This window comes from Myotis myotis, unplaced genomic scaffold (assembly GCF_014108235.1).
Source record: "Myotis myotis isolate mMyoMyo1 unplaced genomic scaffold, mMyoMyo1.p scaffold_m19_p_13, whole genome shotgun sequence".
NCBI lineage: Eukaryota > Metazoa > Chordata > Mammalia > Chiroptera > Vespertilionidae > Myotis > Myotis myotis.
In genome coordinates, this window is record NW_023416317.1 from 50,813,809 (window position 1) to 50,833,246 (window position 19,438).

Sequence of the window (19,438 nt, forward strand, 5' to 3'; positions counted from 1 at the left end):
TGGCCATGTCCAATCCATTTTGGAGGATGAGCGCTACCCTTGTGGAGCTAAGAGGTAAACAGAAATCTTTAGAGTTAGTCCTAGAAAAAGCAGGCAGTAAGATAATGCACAGTCAGCTTTGGGGAGTGATGAAACTTTCTGCTTCCATTTTAATTGTACATAGGAGATTAAAAACTACCATTTAAATTCTTAAAATATGGCTGAAAATGGATCGACTAAGCTCATTACTTTTTCTGTTTGATTGCAGTGGCAGCTAATTTGCAGAAAATTGTGGAAGAACCTCAGTCGAATCGATCTGTCACTTTCAAACTGGTATTCGTCTCCTCCTCCTTATTAAACCATCTTCCTTTTTACACACCAGTAGCCCCTGCATACCAGCTTCCATATTCTCTGGGTGATGAGAATTTTACTTTTATTTATTTATTTAAATATGTTTTTATTGATTTTAGAGAGAGGAAGGGGAGAGAGAGGAGAGAGAAACATCAATCAGCTGCCTCCTGCACACATCCTGACCGGGGATGGTGCTCTCGACCTGGGCATGTGCCCTGACTGGGAATTGAACCTGCGACCTTTCTGAGCCACACTGGCCAGGGCTAGGTGATGAAAATTTTAAAATATCGTGGATTGTGTTCACTTAGCCACTCCCCAAGGTCCTGGGCTGAAGTCTCCCTTTGAGTGGCCCTCTCTTTCTCTGCCCTCCCAGGAAACCTCCTACCCCAGGCCCTTGACTGTGCTCAGGAGAGATTGTGAGCTAATTTGACTCCAGCCCCATCCCTTCTGGAAGAGATCCCTTCATCTGCCTTCTGTTTCTATCCCAGGGACCTCTCCCCTACTGCCTGCATTCCCACAATCCCCATATCAGTTTTAATTGCTACCTGTGATTTGTTTATAAATAGCCACAGCTTCTCGTTTTGTTTGATTCTTAGGCATCTGGTGTCGAAGGCTCAGATATTCCGGATGATGGTAAACTAATAGGATTTGCCCAGCTCAGCATCAGCTAAATCACAGCCCTGGACGAGGAGGCCTCAGAAGATTCCACACATGCGTATCTCTGTTACTTCTGTGGCCTAAACCCACTACTGCCAAAGAACCCAGCAACAAACTTCCCAGCTAGGAGTTTTAGAGGTCTTTCCTCATGTTCGTCCTGCCATCATCCCCCCCGTTTCCCACAGGGAAAGAAAAGTTGGATCACCAGTGGCCAGCATCCCCTTACAGAGTTCCGTTAGTCAACTTCCATGTCTCTATCTTCCTCCATCTGCGAAGTGGCCCGCGTGCCTCAGCCCAGGAGGAGATCTTTCAGCTCATCTTGCCTTACTCCATTGATGGCGCTGGGTGGAAAGTAGCAGCTGTGTCGGGCTTCCTCGTGCCGCCTCTTCTCCCACACCTGACAGGATGTGGGCACCTTGGGATGTCTCTTCACCCCACAGGAGTAGCAATTAAAAGTTGATTGTCCAGCTGGAGCCCAGAGAATTTAATTTAGGGATTTTTTTTTTAATCTGATGTGAATTCTAGCAACCTTTGTTAGGAAAAAGCACAGCCTCAGATGGAGGCAGCCTAAACCGTCTTCGAGTTTTGTTCATGATGTTTCTAAGCGTTTTGCTGAAGCTGCTCTCAGGCACCCTCTTCATTATTCCCTCCAGAAAGGGTTGCTAGCCTTAACTTCAGCTGGTGCAAAACATCTGACTGTAGTCGAACTTCAGCCATCGGATCCTTCGAAGTGGAACTTGGAACTGTTTTTAGAGAAAATACCAAGTATCGGCTTGTTAAAGTGAATTTTCCCAGCAGTGGTTTTTGGACAGAAAAAAAAAAAAATCATAACTCATATCATTGTGGAAGTTATTTATTTTCAGAATTTAAAAAATTAAATTGAAAAACTGCTCCTCAATCCTCCCCTGAAAATCAGTTTGCCTGGCCTCCAAGTCACGAGGAAATGCAAGGCTGAGATTTCTGCAGCAATAACGGAGACGCCACTGCGCTGGAGAGGCCTGCCTCCGCCCCTCGCCTGCACTGACCTTCGGAGGGGGTCCATCCTGCGGTGCACTGACCCTGGCCCGAGGCAGAGAGTGAAACCACATGTGCCGTGACTTAGGGTTTCTGACAGACAGTATTCATTTGATTTTCTACAGAAATAATGTAAATTATTCTTTAGGTTTTAAAAAAGAGCACTCATAATGCAATTTGTGAATAATCAATGGGGTTGATTTTTTTTTTTCCTACTGTTTCACAGTCAGCCTTTGTCTAATTGCAAAGAGCCCTCACGCGTTTTGTATATGTAAGGGATCCTCAATCTGGCCTTACACCACACACAGAGGGGCTCTGGCCCCAGGAAGCGGGGAGAGCTGAGCTGCCTCTTAGGGAGTGGCTCCAGCACGTCCAGCATTGTTGGTCTGTGAATAGCAAGATTGCTTTACCTGGTTTTCTCGGAGTGTCTCAAGGCTCTCCCTACAGGTGACATGTCACAGCTCTTGTTTCATCCGGAGCTTGTAGTTTTAGTCACGGGCTTTCTTAGCCTACCCTGGATGCAAAAGCATGTTGGGAAAGGGGTGGATGTTGGGGAGTAGGAGAGAGGATGGGTTTGAGACGGAGGTTGGGAAGAAAGTAGATTACGGATCAGACACCAAAGCCCATGGTCCAAGCAGGATTGTTAATGGGAGAGAGCTTGCTGAGCCTAGGAAGAGGAAAGAAGGTTGATCAGCTTGCTGGGAAAATATTTACCTTTTCCTTTCTTTTTTAAGAAAATGTATTTATTTTTTTTAGAGGCAGGTAGAGGGAATAAAGATAGGGAGGTAGGAATAAGTTTGAAAAAGAGATAGTGTCCTCTTTGGCACAAGACTAGTAGCTTACCTAGAGTCTGTGTTTGGGTGTCCAATAAGCCCATCATCATCTACTTGTTTATGAGTCCAAAGGGTGTGGCCTCACTGTCGTGGCTTTCTGTTTGTAGGCGATTAAAGCCCAGCCGGGGGGAAGCAGCAGCCCATCCTCCTGCTCAGCGTCTCCAGCCAGCCATTACCTTTGGACGGCAGTGGGACAAGCACGGCAATGGAAGTGGCTGGGGCTTTCTCTTTGCTCCCAGTTCATTGTTTGCCTGCTGGGAACGAGGAGTCACCAGGCTGCAGGCCAGCGTTCGCTCTCGTGCATGCGATATGGTGGACTCCCTTTGCTGCCTCGCGCAGTGATGCTGAGAAAATAAGTGAACAGAAACTTCCAGGTGGGACAGCACGTGACCTAGTGAGAGACCTCGCTCCTTTCCAGGAGTGGTGGGTGGTTCAGGGTACACCCTTTTCCCACGGTCCCCAGGACCCCTGTGGTAGGGACTGACTTCAGCACAAGGTAACCTGTGCCAATGCTGTTTGTGAAATGTATGGTGTTTCTAAATGACTATTGGATTTGTTTGTTTTTTTTGCTTACGTTTTGAACCAAATCCTAGAGCCAGCTAATACTATTTAATAATCTGGAGGATAGAATAATAGTGTATCAATAAACGGAGGTTCCTCCTTACGACGTGTGCTAGATTATGGAAGATGTAAAATATTTGACTCACCCCCACCCCTTTTTTGACTTTGTATTTTGCTGCATGTTTCCTTCATTTTTAATCAATAAAGAGTAAATTGTCTGTGGTGGTGTAAGGAATCTTTACTTTAGTAGCGGTGAGTGGGGAGGAATGGGGAGTGGGTCAGAGAGTCTCTACTATAATTTTTCTTAAAAATGCGGAAAAGCGAAAGTGCACATAAACTTTAAACAATGTATATGACCTACAGAATCTTTGTACACATGGGAAAGCTGGAATCCCAAAGGGGAAAGAGAGAGGATCCACCCGAAGAAGTCTGGCAGAATGGGATAGAGAACGCCGTACATTGATCTTTTCTGACTTGATCCTACTTGTGGATGTGGGCAGGGGAGGGATGCTTGAGTCAAGCTCGTGAGAGTTCCTTTAGGAAAGTTAGAGCAGGGCTGAACTTGTCTCCATTTGGCTTTGAGATTGCAATGGTGGGGTTTCATAGAAGATTCTAGGCCCCTCTATTCCTCCACCTCCTGGAGAAGTAATCTCCCTGAGCATAATCCCTTCCAGGAAGGTGGCCTTTGACCAATGATAGGACTGCTTGTGGGTCTTGGTCATCCAGAGCTCAAGTCCTGGAATTGGCAGTATCAGAGCTGATTGAGTTTGCTTTTAAGATAAGCAGGTCATAAAAGTGGACTCTGACTATTGTGGGGAACAGAGAGGGGGTGCTGGTTATTCAAAAGTGACCCTGGTGTCTTGGGGACGGGCACAGCAGGAACAGCACCCCTCCACTTGGCAATTCTCTCGAACACGGTCAGATCTTGTCGAGAGAGAGTGGTGATGCTCAGTGCAGCAGTTTACTGGTCCTTTCTTCGGGCCACCTCATCTACCCCTTTATTTTATAGAGAAGTTTTAGTTTCATAGCAAAATGGAACAGAAAGTATAGAGTTTCCATCTACTCCCTGAATCCATACGTGCACAAACTTCCCCGCTATCAACATCCTGCACCAGAGTAGTACATTTACTGCAGTCGATGAACCTACATTAATCAGTTACTATCACTCAAAGTCCAGATTCACTCTTTCTGTTGTGCATTCAATGGATTTGGACAAATATATAATGACATGTATCATCGTTACAGTATCGTACAGAATAGTTTCACTGCCCTGAAATCCTCTGTATTCTGCCTGTTCATTCTTCTCTCCCCTCTAGTTCCTGGCAACTGGTGATCTCTTTACTGTTTCCATACTTTTGCCTTTTCCAGAATGTCATATAGTTAAGATCACACAGTATTTAGCCTTTTCTGAATGACTTCCTTCACCTCGTCCTATGCATTTAAGGTTTCTCCATGTCTTTTCATGGCTTGTTAGCCCATTTCTTTTTAGCACTAAATAATGTTCCCTGTCTGGATGTATCACAGTTTATTAATCCATTCACCTGCTGGTTGCTTCTAAGTCTGGGCAGTTATGGGTAAAACTGCAATGAACATTCATTTTGTGTGGATATAAATTTTCAACTCTTTTGGGTAAATATCAAGGAACCCAGTTGTGGACTGTATAATAAGAAAGAGTATGTCTGGTTTTATGAGAAGTCACCAGCTGTCTTCCCAAGTGGCTATACCATTTTATATTCTCACCAGTGAAAATAGATTTGTCTGTACTCATGTGTGTGTGTAATGGTATCACTTTTTAATTTGCAATTCCCTAATGACAATCTTGAACATCTTTTCATTTGCTTATTTGCTATTTGGCAATATATATATATATATATTTGATTTCAGAGAGGGAAAGAGAGAGAAATGCCAATGATGAGAGAGAATCATCGATCGGCTGCCTCCTGCAGGCCCCCTACTGGGGATCGGGCCCATGACTGAACTAGACTCCTTCCAAGACCTGGGTCTTTCATCTGGTAAGACTTCTCCCCGGGGTAAAAGATGGGAGGATGGGCGCCTTTATCTTTGGGAGAGTCCTCTTTGAAGTCCTGCCTTTGTTCGTCTCACAGCTGAGGCCTGTGATAGAGAGACTTGGTCCTGTGCTCTTTGGTTGTCACTGAGCTTGCCTAGGGTCGCTGGGGCTACTCTGGGCAGCTGCATTTGTTTTTCATCTTGGCTTGTGTTTGTGATTGATTCCTTGATTAGAGATCAAAATATAGCTCTTGGCTCCTCTGTAATTGCTTTGTATTCTTGAATTGTCTTCATTGCTGAAAATGAAAAGCTTTTATGCCCTTGATGTGTCCCCTGACCTCCGTGCTGCCTTGGGATTGACTGGTGTTACACACCACCAGTACCAGGACCCACAGGAGAAAGATGAGATGATCATGAGTCAAGAGGCTAGGTTGGTCCATGGACAGATGTAATAAATCTGCAGGCTGGGTCCTTGCAGCTCTCCTGACTTACCCTGCTCTGCTAGCGTGGGCTGGTTGCTAGAGGGACTTCTGTGTCCCTTTGGGTATCGCAACTACTCTCAGAATGTGGATTCTATTGTGATGAGGGGTTTGAACTGGGTATGGGTTGTTTAGGATGTGGCTGTTGGCGGGGGTGTAGGGGGGCGCTGGATACTATATAATGTTTGGGTAAAGCTCTGTCCTGCGTGCTGGGCCTGGGAGGTTTCCAGTGTCTAATAAAACATCGTCTGATTCTGCAAGCCCGAGTGGACTAGTATTTTCATCATCCTCCATCCTTGACAGGGAGCTGAGGTGTGAAGGTGCAGCTGAGTGCGGCTGGGTTAAACATTAATGCCGCCGTTATCACAGCCAAGAGGAGCAGGGAACCCTGGGCCAAGGTGCACAGCTCTCTGCCGGCCTCAGGCGGAGGACGTGGTGGCCAATAGACATGGCTCAGTTTTCCGAGGTCTTGGCTGAAATAGGCGACTTTGGTCGCTTTCAGGTGCAGCTGCTGCTGCTGCTGAGTGTGCCCAACTTCCTGACCGCCTTCTATATGTTCGGCCAGGTCTTCATGGCCCTGGAGGAGCCCCACCACTGCTCAGTGGCCTGGGTCAAGAACCTCACCTTGAACCTGAGTGCTGCCGAGCAGCTGAACCTGAGCGTGCCCCTGGATGCTGCGGGCAATCCCGAGCCCTGCCGCATGTTCCGGCCGCCCCCCGACGGTGCCAGCCTGGAGGACATCCTCAGCCACCGCTTCAATGAGACACAGCCTTGCGAGGCGGGCTGGGAGTATCCCGAAGACAGGCCCCTGTCCCTAAAGAATGAGGTAGGCTGCCTTTGGGGCTGGCTGGCCACTTGTTTGGGGTCTGTCACTTCCTCTGCCATACGCCTTGCCCTCAGTCACTGGTGTTGCTGCCTTTGTCTTGCCCCTATGCCTGAATGATTAACCACTGATATGCCTGTTTGTCTTTTTGCCAATTCCCCTGTTTTTCTCTCTGTCCTCTGCCTCTAGGCCTGTCTACCTCTCCATCTGTTTCCTCTGTCTGGTCTCTCTGCCCATCTGCCTGTCCCTTTTTGCCTATTCTTTTGTCTGCCCTGCCTGTCTGCCCAATCGCCTGCCTTTCTTCCTGTTCCCTCCTGCTTTTCTGTCTTTATCCTTTTCCCTCCCGTGTTCTCAGTCCGCGCCTGCGTGTACACCTGCGTGCCCATCTTCCTGTGTTTTCCCAGTGCTAATCTCTTTCCCTGTCAGCTCATCTGCCTTTCTGCTCATTTGCCTTGGCTTCCTACCTGTTAGCTTCTCTCTCCCGGTCTCCTCCTGCCGACCCCTGGGATGCTGGAGGACGCCCGTGACTCTAGGACTTGTCCTGTTGAGTACAGGTCATTGTTCTTGCTCAGTTCATTCTCCCGGAGGGACCCAGGCAGAGAACAGAAAGATCCCCACTCCAGCCGCCTCCGATTAAGAGGACCCCTCGGCAAGCATCCTGGCCCACGCTGTTTCTTCCTAGATGGCGGGGTGGGTCTCAGAGTGGGGGTGGGACTGGCCATGGAGCTGGGACCCACGCGGCTCCAGCTGTCCAGTGCCCTGCAGGAGCGGGACCGGGGGCGGAGGGGGCGGGCACGCCTGAGAGGATCAGCACAGCTCTCACCTTCAGGTGGAGGACGCAATCTGGAATTCAGAGATTCAACATTTATTTTCCCCCAATGGGTAAAAAAGATTTCTTTCTTAGAAGCTCTCAGAGGCGAGTGTTTTACCCAAACTTCCCTTTAATATGTGACCCTAAACCTGCCCAGAGCCCTGGCGCCCGAGGATGTGTTTTTCGGTCTTCGTTGGCCACCCCCCTCACCCCGCCCAGAGGGAGAAGACAGCCAGGCGCTCCCCCGCCTCTGGATCGCGTCCAGCTAGCCCCGTCCACCCCTCACTGGCCTCCCGTCTCCCCAGCATCACCCATCCCAGGTTCCGCCTTCACTGCCTCAGATGCTGGGGGGTGTGCCTGCCTCTCCACGTGCCCATGAACTCTGCCGGGCGGCCAAACAGCGCCATCCTAAATGCCCAGGCAAACATCCAGGTGGCTGGAAGCCCTGCTCGCCCTTGCCCACAGCCTGTGCAGGACTGTGCTTGGAGTTTTATTCAACCAAAGACCCCTGAGTATGCACCGTGGGGAACAGTCAGCGGGGGAGGCACCCTGCTCCCTTCTGCCATTGCCCCGATGCTCAGGGGGAGACCTGGCTCCTCACTCAGAGAGAAAGGGCGCTGGGCCGGAGGCTAGAAGTTGCTTCCTCCGAATGAGGGAATGGGAGCTTCCGGAAGAGCTGCTGTGTGAGCTGGGCCCCCAGGTACCAGGAGGGTGAAGTGGAGTCAAGCTGTGTGCAGGGGGCACAGAACTCCCCGAGGGGCCCTCACATCAGTGGGGTGAGGGGTGATCACATGGACTTCCTGGGTGGGCACGTGCAATAGACATGTGTTCAGAGTTACATGGACATGCATGTTATTCCTGGGGGTTCCAGTCTGTCTGTCTGTCGGGTTCTCTCTGTGTGTCTCCGGTGCATTGCCTCCACCTCCTCCCCCACCATGTATGCGTGGACGGGCTCTCCTCCATCCTAACCTCCCCCCGCCCCTTAGTATTCTGACTGCCTGTGAATGAGGACAGCTTCGGGGGGGGGGGAGGTGTTGTGCTGGATTTTGCTTCTGGATGAGAGGACTTGGGAAGCCCGGGAGGGTCACAGGGGTTTCTTGGCTGTGAGGAAGAGGCCCGCTTTGTGGGGGAGCACCAATTAGTGCTTCTGTCAGAGTTCCCCAAACTCTGCATCCTTAGCGTGTTGGTAATTTTTCTTGGCATCTCTAGATACCAAGAAATACATAACTCTGCAAACAACTCAAGCATTTATGTTCTAACAATTTAATAACTGTTCTTAAAAATTAAGACACAGATTAAAAGGACACCTTTTTATTTCATTCTTAAAGAAACACAATTACTTACTAATAGGATGTTTGGGCCTATTGCAGTGATGGTGAACCTTTTGAGCTCAGCGTGTCAGCATTTTGAAAAATCCTAACTTAACTCTGGTGCCATGTCACATATAGAAATTTTTTGATATTTGCAGCCATAGTAAAACAAAGACTTATATTTTTGATATTTATTTTATATATTTAAATGCCATTTAACAAAGAAAAATCAACCAAAAAAATGAGTTCGCGTGTCACCTCTGACACGCATGTCATAGGTTCGCCATCACTGGCCTATTGGGAATGGCACACTTTTTCAATCCTTGAACACCGCCACCCTCATTTTCGGATCCACATAGATTTTCTCACGGTGATTGCTTTTTCTCATAGCAATGGACAAAAACACAACTTCCCATGGATATGAGCCACTGAGAGGAATGTAACGTGACCTCGTGTTGAAACAACCATCCTGAGCTAGTAGTTTATGTGATATCAGAGAGATGTTACGTATTGCTGTATTTTCCTTCACTAGTTTAAATATCATGCTACACTCATGTTCCCGGGGGTACCCTGACACACAGTTTGGGAACCGAGGGCACCTGCCGTGAGCCTCCGTAGTGGGCGGCCTAGATGATAAAGGACTTGTCCCCAGCTGCCGCTGGAGTCATATCTGCCTGTGTCTGCCTCAGTTCAACTTGGTTTGTGATCAGAAGCACCTGAAGGAGACCTCGCAGTCAGTGTACATGGCCGGCCTCCTCATCGGCGCTCTCATCTTTGGGCCCCTCTGTGACTGGTAAGAACCTTGATGAACCCATCCCTTCCCAAGCCTATCCCTTCCCTCGCTCACCCTTCCCTAGCCCACCCCTTCCCTAGCCCACCCCTTCCTTAGCTCATCCCTTCCCTAGCCCATCCCTTCCCAAGTCTATCCCTTCCCTAGCTCACCCCTTCCCTAGCTCACCCCTTCCCTAGCTCACCCCTTCCCTAGCCCATCCTTCCCTAACTTATCCCTTCCCTAGCCCACCCCTTCCCTAGCCCACCCCTTCCTTAGCTCATCCCTTCCTTAGCTCATCCCTTCCCAAGCCTATCCCTTCCCTAGCTCACCCCTTCCCTAGCTCACCCCTTCCCTAGCTCACCCCTTCCCTAGCCCATCCCTTCCCTAGCCCATCCCTTCCCAAGTCTATCCCTTCCCTAGCTCACCCCTTCCCTAGCTCACCCCTTCCCTAGCTCACCCCTTCCCTAGCCCATCCTTCCCTAACTTATCCCTTCCCTCACTCACCCCTTCCCTAGCCCACCCCCTCCCTAGCTCACCCCTTCCCTAGCTCACCCCTTCCCTAGCTCACCCCTTCCCTAGCTCACCCCTTCCCTAGCCCATCCTTCCCTAACTTATCCCTTCCCTCACTCACCCCTTCCCTAGCCCACCCCCTCCCTAGCTCACCCCTTCCCTAGCTCACCCCTTCCCTAACTTATCCCTTCCCTCACTCACCCCTTCCCTAGCCCACCCCCTCCCTAGCTCACCCCTTCCCTAGCTCACCCCTTCCCTAGCCCATCCCTTCCCTAGCTCACCCCTTCCCTAGCCCACCCCTTCCCTAGCCCACCCCTTCCCTAGCCCACCCCCTCCCTAGCTCACCCCTTCCCTAGCCCATCTCTTCCCTAGCCCATCCCTTGCCTAGCCCATCCCTTCCCTAGCCCGTCCCTTCCCTAGCCCGTCCCTTCCCTAGCCCATCCCTTCCCTAGCCCACCCCCTCCCTAGCTCACCCCTTCCCTAGCTCACCCCTTCCCTAGCCCATCCCTTCCCTAGCTCACCCCTTCCCTAGCCCACCCCTTCCCTAGCCCACCCCTTCCCTAGCCCACCCCTTCCCTAGCTCACCCCTTCCCTAGCCCATCTCTTCCCTAGCCCATCCCTTGCCTAGCCCATCCCTTGCCTAGCCCATCCCTTCCCTAGCCCATCTCTTCCCTAGCCCACCCCTTCCCTAGCCCACCCCTTCCCTAGCTCACCCCTTTCCTAGCCCATCTCTTCCCTAGCCCATCCCTTGCCTAGCCCATCCCTTGCCTAGCCCATCCCTTGCCTAGCCCACCCCTTCCCTAGCCCATCCCTTCCCTAGCTCACCCCTTCCCTAGCTCACCCCTTCCTTAGCTCATCTCTTCCCAAGCCAATCCCTTCCCTAGCCCATCCCTTCCCTAGCTCACCCCTTCCCTAGCTCACCCCTTCCCTAACCCACCCCTTCCTTAGCCCATCCCTTTCCTCACTCACCCCTTCCCTAGCTCACCCCTTCCCTAGAGAACCTTTGGCACCAGCACAAGGGCCTCAGGGTGGGACCGTGTATCCTCCACACACAGAGAGCCCAGGGCAGGGCTGAGTCTCCCTCTCTCCCCTCCCCTCCGAGATTCCCTCCCGGACCTGTCCCCTCTGTACCGTAGGATTGGTCGCAAAGCCTGCATCCTGATCCAGCTGCTTCTCTTCGCCATCATCGGCCTGGCCACGGCGTTTGTGCCCACCTTTGAACTCTACATGGTCCTGCGCTTTGCTGTGGCTACAGCCGTCTCTGGCTACACCTTGACAAATGTCACCCTGCGTGAGTATCTGGCCTGCAGCCTGAGCCACAGGCGGAGGCCCTGGGGACAGGCCTCATCCCCACACTGCCTCAGGGGGCCTTGCCAGGGACCACACCTACAGGGTCACACCTGTGCTTCCGGGGCTGGGACTGAGGCCCCTACGCTGACAGGGTGGCTTCTGGGGAGATGGGGGGTGTGAGGGCAGGGCCTGGCCCAGTCTCCGCGTCTCCGTTCACAGTTGCAGAGTGGGTGGGGCCCTCGAGGAGGACTCAGGCCGTGGTCCTGGCCCAGTGCAGCTTCTCCGTGGGGCAGATGGCCCTGGCCGGGCTTGCCTATGGCGTCCGTAACTGGAGGCTCTTTCAGATCGCAGGCGCCGCGCCCGTCCTGCTGCTCTTCTTCTACTTCTGGTGAGGAGGTGCTTCCCAGAGCAAGCACCCTCGGTCAGCCGTGCTCCACGGGCTTAGAGTGTAGACTCGCATTCCTCCCATGGGCCGCTCAGGGACACGTCTGGGAGAGCGGCCTGCCCAGGGCATGGGGCTCAGTGTGCACTGGAACGGCCAGGGAGGCTCTCGGGTACTGGGGGGCTCTAGGACTTCGTGCCCCATACTCACACCCGTTCTTGACCTGCAGGGCTCTGCCAGAATCTGCCCGCTGGCTCCTGGCCCGGGGGAGGGTCGAGGAGGCTAAACATGCCATCCAGAAGGCGGCCTCAGCCAACCGGCGGAAACTCTCCCCAGAGCTGCTGAGCCAGGTACTCAAGGCAGGGCGCTGCCTGCCCCTGATCTGACCCACAGACCGTTCTGCCGGCCTCACTCGGCGTCTTCCCCACAGCTGGCCCCAGAGAAGACAGGCCCCTCGGGGAACGCCCTGGATCTGTTCAAACACCCCCAGCTCCGGAAGGTGACCCTGATTCTCTTTGCCGTCTGGTGAGGGCACTGGGGCCATGCCCCTCCCTGGTGTGTGACAGAGGGTGTGGGACAGTGGCTCTCTGGCTGGGATGGGCTGCTCGGGAATGACTGGGCCTCTCCCTGTCTGGCTAGCCCAGGGGTTCTCAACCTGAGGGTCGCGACCCCTTTGGCGGTCGAACGACCCTTTCACAGGGGTCACCTAAGACCGCCCTGCATATCAGATATTTACATTACGATTCATAACAGTAGCAACATCCCTGCCCAAGGCATAGCCGGCGACGGCAGAAGTCTACCTGACGGGGACTTCTGACCAAGTCAGGCCCCCTCTCTGAGTGTGATGGTGTCTCGTCACTGAGAAGTGAGAGAGGGACCCTTGGATACTTTGCAGGTTTGTGGACAGTCTGGGGTACTTCGGCCTGAGCCTCCAGGTGGGGGACTTTGGCCTGGACATCTACCTGACGCAGCTGATCTTCGGAGCCGTGGAGGTGCCCGCCCGCTACTCCAGCATCTTCATGATGCAGCGCTTCGGCCGCAGGTGGAGCCAGATGGGGACTCTGGTTCTGGGTGGCCTCATGTGTATCAGCATCATCTTCGTCCCGGCAGGTACCTGCACTGGCTCTCCCCTGGCCCCGCCCACCCTCCCTCACCTGTGGCCAGAGGCCCATGGCTTCTCTTTCTGGAGCGAGGGCTTCCTTGGGGTTAAGTGTCTGGGTGCGTGGGGCAGGGAGCAGGGCCCAGGGGATGGGCTGTCTGCCCTCCGTGTGGCTGACCAGCCTCCTTCACCAGACCTGCCCGTAGTGGGCACCGTGCTGGCCATCGTGGGGAAGTTCGCCACAGCTGCTGGGTTTACCATCTCCTACGTCTACTCCGCTGAGCTCTTCCCCACCATCATCAGGTAAGGGCTGCTGGCACCGTTCCCCTCCTCCGCTCCGAGACCCTGATGTTGGCCATCCCTCCTCCGCCCTCGCCGCCATCCACATACAGCTTTCGGGATGGCTCTGGGCAGCCGTGCTGGGTGGGGGCCAGGGCATCTACAAATGTCATCCAAATCCAAGTTGTCCCAGGCTGGTAGCAAAGTAAGCCACGCCCCGGCTGCGTCGGGACTGTGCCATGGGATACATCTAAGAATGAATGGCTCCGAAGAAGGAACCGTCATGTGGGGGGAGGGGTACTCAGGAGGGGCAGCCTTCGCCCTGAAACTGGACAGCTGGGCAGGAGCGCAGCGGCTGACAGAGAGGCCTGGAGGTGGCAGCAGCCTTGAACTCTCAGTAGAGGAAGACGGGGGCGGGGGGGGGGGGGGGGGGGGCTGGATGCGCCTGGAGGGCCTGCAGGCCTGGGGGGCCATACAGAGATCTGGGCCCTCCCAAGGAAGTACGCTGAGCTGGCGCTGCAGCCTGGCGTTGAGGCCAGGTCCCCAGCTGGCACGGGCTTCCCCGCAGGCAGACGGGCATGGGGCTGGTGGCCATCTTCTCGAGGATCGCGGGTATCCTCACGCCCCTGGTGATGCTGCTGGGCGACTACCACGAGGCCCTCCCGATGGTCATCTACGGCAGCCTCCCCATCGGGGCGGGCTTGCTCTGTGCGCTGCTGCCCGAGACACGCGGCCAGACCATGAAGGACACCATCCAGGACCTGGACCAGGGCCCCCAGCCGCGGTGAGCAGCCCGCTTTCTCTGCAGCCCGGGACCCTGGCTTCCCATCAGTGCCCTACCTCAGCAGCCCACACCTCTGCCTCACCACCCGTCCATGGCCGCCTACAGACCAATGAGGGGGTTTAGGAACCACAGACATCTGACTGGCCTTGGGGTTAGATCCCCCTACTTCGGGGAGGGACACTGCTATGGAGTCACTTCTGGGTCAGCCAGTGACGGCTTTTTGCTCCCTCTAGGACTAAGAAGTTAGCGCCCGCAGAAAATGAAACGGGGGCCTCAGGAAGAACTCCCAGTCCAGGGGAGGCCTCTGTGAGAAGCACGTCCTTCTGACCTCATTCCCTGGACACCGCAGGACCTGAGAGCAAGGCCGGCTTTGCTGATGGAGGCAACACACCAGGACCCGACTCCAGCACCAGCACCCCCCTGGGACGGGGCCTCTCCCCTTCTTATCCCTTGAGCCCCACCCCAACACCCTCTTCTGGGTCAGGGTCTTCGTTGTAACTTGCCCTCTGATAGTCTTGTGGGGGTACAGCTCCCCTGACCCCTCCATCTCTATGGCGCCTAGAGGTGGTGGTAGGTGCTGGGCCCGTTTTCCTCTGTGTAAACCCAGCGTGGACGCATCCAGCAATCCTCTCGGATACCTGGACAGTTGTCACTCATGGTTCTCAGCTATGAAGCGACGGACAGTTCTGTTTTGCTTCCTACTTGGTTACCCCCATGGAGTCAGTCCCAAGCCAAAGCCTTCTCTTGGGGACACTGCACCGTCTTTCTTGGCACAGCGTGGCACCGGGCAGAGCCGGGAACGGGCCAGTTCAAAGTGGAAGGCGGTTTTCAGCTCTAAGATGCGGGCCCTTGCACCCCTTTGAGGCGCACTGATCTTTCCTGAAAGAGACTTACATGGACCCTCTATTGGCACAAGCAAGATGCAAAATTCACCTATTGCCTCCCGACAGGTCTTCGGAGACTCATTTCTGTAGGGACTGGGGGCCCCCGGGGAGAAAGGTTTTTCCCCCTGGGTGTATTACAGCGTGCCCCGTGGCTTCCTCTGGCCCATGGGTAGATGCCCCGTGGCTTCCTCTGGCCCATGGGTAGATGCTCGTCTTTGGGCGCTTGCTGGTGTGAGATCAGCAGCTGAGACCCCCGAGAAGACATGCAGCCTGATGTGGACTGTGGGCGGCCTGGGCTGGGCTGGGCTGTTCTGCCTTGGCTGGGGAGCCCAAAACAGCCCAGATTCGGGGTGGTGCTAGCAGTGGGCCCACTGCTCATGCTATAGCCAGCTTTGTGGAAGTGAGCGCAGAGCTCCCATCTCAGGCTTGGGTGCAGGAGCCCTCCTATGCTGGGCCTCGGGCTTCCCATTTTCAAATGGATGATTTTTTAGGTCCCTTAACACTAATCAGCAAGGACTCGTCTTTGGCGGCCCTGCCTGGCAGTGTCCTGGGTGTGAAAGGCAGAGGGCTTCACAGTCTGCCCCCAGGGTCCAAGGAGATAGGAAAGGAGGGCCACCCTCCACCCTCAGGACACTGCCAGGCACTGGGCTGGACTGAGTCCTCAAGTGTGGCCCTGACTCAGCCACCCTGGACATTGCCTCACTCACTGCCCACTCACCCACTCATCTGTCAGGGAGGGGTTAGCGTCTCGGTTTCCTTGGCTTCTGCCCAGGAGGAGCCCCCTGGCCACCAGGCTTAGTGCCTGCCCTCCTCAGAGAGACCCCTGAGATTGAGCCCTGTGCTGTGCATCTTGTGTTTCCTATGTCACTGTCAAAGGCTAAGGCACCCGCACTTCCCCTGCCACCTCCTCTACTTTGACACTGTCCTCACCGAGTCCAACCCACCGACCTGGCCTTAAGTTTACCCAGTGCCATAGGTGGGTGGCTTTCAACAGTAATTTATTTTCTCACAGTCCTGGAGGCTGGAAGTCCAAGATCAGGGTGCCAGCAGCGGCAGGTTCTGATGAGGGCCCTCTTCTTGGCTTGCAGGCAGCCACCTTCTTGTGCTGCCTTCACATGGTCTGTCCTCTGTGTGTGGATGGAGGGTGCGAGATCTCTCTCCTTCCTAGAAAGCCACTAATCTCATCAGGAAGGCCCGCCTTCATGACCTCATCTAACCCAAATTACCTCCCCAAGGCCCATCTTTTTTTTTTTTTTATATATATTTTATTGATTTTTTTACAGAGAGGAAGGGAGAGGGATAGAGAGAAACATCGATGAGAGAGAAACACCGATCAGCTGCCTCCTGCACACTCCCTACTGGGGATGTGCCCGCAACCCAGGTACATGTCCTTGACCAGAATCGAACCTGGGACCCTTGAGTCTGCAGGCCGATGCTCTGTCCACTGAGCCAAACCTGTTAGGGCCCCAAGGCCCATCTTTACCTATCACTGGGGTTTAGGGCTTCAACATGGAAATGTGGGGGACTGGGGGAGGACACATTGTCTATAACACCATCCACTGGGCCCTGTGGTCTGTAGACCTTGTTCTGCCTCCCCACCTCTGTCCTCAGATTTGAGGATGTAAGCCATCATTTTCATTTCTATGGAGAGATAGACATCATTTCTCTCTGTTGCCAGCATCCTGTACGTTATCCTTTTCACCCTTTAGTTGTGCCCCAATTTGCAAAACCACAGCAGCTAAAGAGCCCAAACATCTGCCTTTTCTCTCCCTGCACCCTAGACTGCTGGGCACTGCAGGGCACTGCAGGGCACTGCCGCCACGTCTTTTCGGTGAATGAGCTGCTAGTCATCAGCCTCAACTGGGCCTTTTACTGCACCCAGCTTTCCCACCAGCTTTTTCTAATCAGCTTGTTTTCCAACTCTCACCAGTGGCTTTTTCTTTTCATATATATATATATATATATATATATATATATATATATACACACACACACTAGAGGCCCAATGCATGAAATTCATGCAAGAGTAGGCCTTCCTTCCCCCAGCTTCTGGCACCAGCTTCCCTCTGGTACCCAGGACCTGGGCTTCCCTCACAGAGGGAGACCCTACCCACCTGCCACAGCCCACTGGTCAGTGACCTGGGCCTCCCTCTTTGGGGCGATCATGGAGCCCCCCAATTGATTGCCCTGCCAGCCTGTGGCCTGGGCCTCTCTCTGTGGGGCAATGGCCGGGCCCCCGACCAATCGCATCGCACCCGCCTTGGCTGGCCTGGCACCAGTGGGTGTCATAGCATGGTCCCGGATGGTTGTCCAGATAGCCGTTCCACTGTTTGGCCGTTTGGTCGATTTGCATATTACACTTTTATTATATATATATATATATATATATATATATTAGAGGCCTGTTGCATGAAGAGATTTGTGCAATAGGCCTTCCTTCCCCTGGCTGCCAGCACCAGTTTTCCTCTGGCACCCGGGACCCAGGCCTTTGCTCCAGCCGCAGTGGAGAAGCCACGCCTCTTCAGTCTTCAGTTGTCTTCAGTCTTCAGTCTTCGCTCCTCGTGCCTGCATATGCAAATTAACTGCCATCTTTGTTGGGTTAATTTGCATACTCATCCTGATTGGCTGGTGGGCATAGCGGAGTGACACCAATTTGCATGTTTCTCTTTTATTAGTGTAGATACTAGAGGCCTGATGCATGAAATTCGTGCATGGGTAGGGTCCCTAGGCCTGACCAGCAGATCAGGGCTGATCTGTGGAGCAATCTGTGTGGCAATTGGGGCGGGGGGGAGCCCCACTGGCACCTGCCTTGGCCAGCCTGGCGCCACCTGCTTGCCAGCCAGCCCCGCCCCACAATCTCCCTGCTGCCGCTGCCTGTCACCTCCTTCTGCCAGGGCAACCAGAGGGGCAATTGGGGGCCCCACTGGCACCTGCCTTGGCTGGCCTGGGGCCAGCAGGCTGGGGGCAGCTCCTGCATTGAGCGCCTGCCCCCTCATGGTCAGTACGCCTCATTGCGACCAGTAGTTTCACAGTTTGGTCAATTTGCATATTAAGCTTTTATTATTTATTGATTTTAGAGAGGAAAGAAAAGGGAGAGATAGAAACATCAATGATGAGAAACATTGATCAGCTGTCTCCTGCACACCCCCTACTGGGGATTGAGCCTGCAACCGGGGCATGTGCCCTGACCCGGAATTGAACCGTGACCTACTGGTTCATAGGTCAACGCTCAACCACTGAGCCGTGCCGGCCGGGCTCACCAATGGCTTTTTCTAACCTCCCATCTGCATCCCTTCATTCTGCCTCCTAACAGCCTCTCCTCCTTCCAGAGAAGGAGAAGCCATCCTATGGCAGCTCCCAGACTTCTCACCACCAGTCTTCCACCTCCGCGCTCTCCCCTCCCTCCGGTGGCAGTGGAAGAACTGCCCTGCACAGAGCTGCTAGGGGGCCAGGCCCGAGGCTCGGCGCTCACCGCTGCCCCCAGATCTGGGAGCAGCTGAAGGGGGTCCTATCCCCCCTCTGCCTCTCCTCCCTCCCCCACCGTAGGCCTGGGGACTGAGGACAGGTGAGTTGTGTCTGGACAGATGGAAGATCTTCCCTCAGTGGAGGTGGGACCTTTAAGGGGAGGGCAGGGGCTCCAGGAGCCGGGAACAGTCTGCACAAAGGCCTGGAGCTGGCTCATGTGGAGACTTTCCCACCTGCCTTGCCCCAGTCTCTCCCTGGGGTCTGTGGCCAGCTATGCCCCTGGAGTAGAATGCCGCTCCTCACCATGCCTACCCCACCCCCTGCCCCATTGTGACACTACTTCCTGGCCACCATTGGAACCCAAAGGTTCTGCTGCCAACCACCTGGCTAGGCCTGGAGTATGCTGAGGTGGGTCCTGGCTTTGGTTTGTGGTTCCGTCTCCAGGGAGGCGGGACGGGGAGGGTGGCAGTTTTGATGACACCTGGCAAGTGTGGGCCCGTATTCTCAGCACAGATGTGGACAGGAGCCTGCCAGGACCGCTCGACTGTGTGGAGTCTGTGAAAGGAGCAGGCTGCCCTCACGGGAAGTGTGGGTTTGGGGTGGCATCTGGCCATTTCCTGCCTCAGATGGAGCATTGCTTCTGGCTATATGTTTATTTCCCAGGCCTCAGTTTCCCCTTTTTCTGTTGTTACTCCTCACCCAAGGATATTTTTTCTATTGATTTTTTGTGTGTGTGTGTTTTTTTTTAGAGAGAGTAGGAGGGAAGGAGGGAAGAGGGCGGGGAGAGAGAGAGAGCATTGATGTGAGAGAGAGTCATAGATTGGTTGCTTCCTGCATGCACCCTGAAATGGGGCTGGGGATCAAACCTGCAACCCAGGTAGGTGCCCTTGACCGGGAATCGAACCTGAGACCCTTCAGTGTTTGGGCCGATCCTCTAACCACTGAGAACACTGGCCAGGGCTCACTTTCCTCTTTTGTACATTGAGAATCAATTACCTTGGGCCTGTCCACCTGGCAGGCGACCTGTGGGGTCAGTAGAGGGAGCAAGTGCTCCAGGGCCTTGCTGACTGTCAAGAGCCCCATGGGCATTCAGGTGATGCTGGGGGACACTGAAGGGAACCCCGAGGGCAAGGTGGGGACAGCTGGCT

At 53.8% G+C, this 19,438-nt stretch overlaps 2 protein-coding genes across 7 annotated transcripts in view; both read left to right on the plus strand.

Annotated features, from left to right (window-relative positions):
* Positions 1-3,613, plus strand: part of OXSR1 (oxidative stress responsive kinase 1) — a 66,051-nt gene extending 62,438 nt beyond the window's left edge. For 3 of the 6 annotated variants that reach the window (XM_036333175.1, XM_036333173.1, XM_036333177.1), the window contains 2 exons: positions 248-394; positions 927-3,613. In XM_036333175.1, the coding sequence (XP_036189068.1) occupies positions 248-394; positions 927-961 (182 nt within the window). In that variant the 3' untranslated portion in view covers positions 962-3,613. The remainder of the gene's footprint in view (positions 1-247; positions 395-926) is intronic. The other 3 variants (XM_036333176.1, XM_036333174.1, XR_004971633.1) reach the window with 2 other exon arrangements.
* A 2,697-nt stretch (positions 3,614-6,310) lies between these two features.
* Positions 6,311-16,056, plus strand: SLC22A13 (solute carrier family 22 member 13). Its single transcript, XM_036333178.1, has 10 exons — positions 6,311-6,707; positions 9,515-9,618; positions 11,244-11,398; positions 11,617-11,785; positions 12,009-12,129; positions 12,210-12,304; positions 12,675-12,889; positions 13,073-13,181; positions 13,726-13,941; positions 14,175-16,056. The coding sequence occupies exons 1-10, from the start codon at positions 6,330-6,332 to the stop codon at positions 14,266-14,268; spliced, it is 1,656 nt and encodes a 551-aa protein (XP_036189071.1). The 5' UTR covers positions 6,311-6,329; the 3' UTR covers positions 14,269-16,056.
* The last annotated feature ends 3,382 nt before the right edge of the window (positions 16,057-19,438 follow it).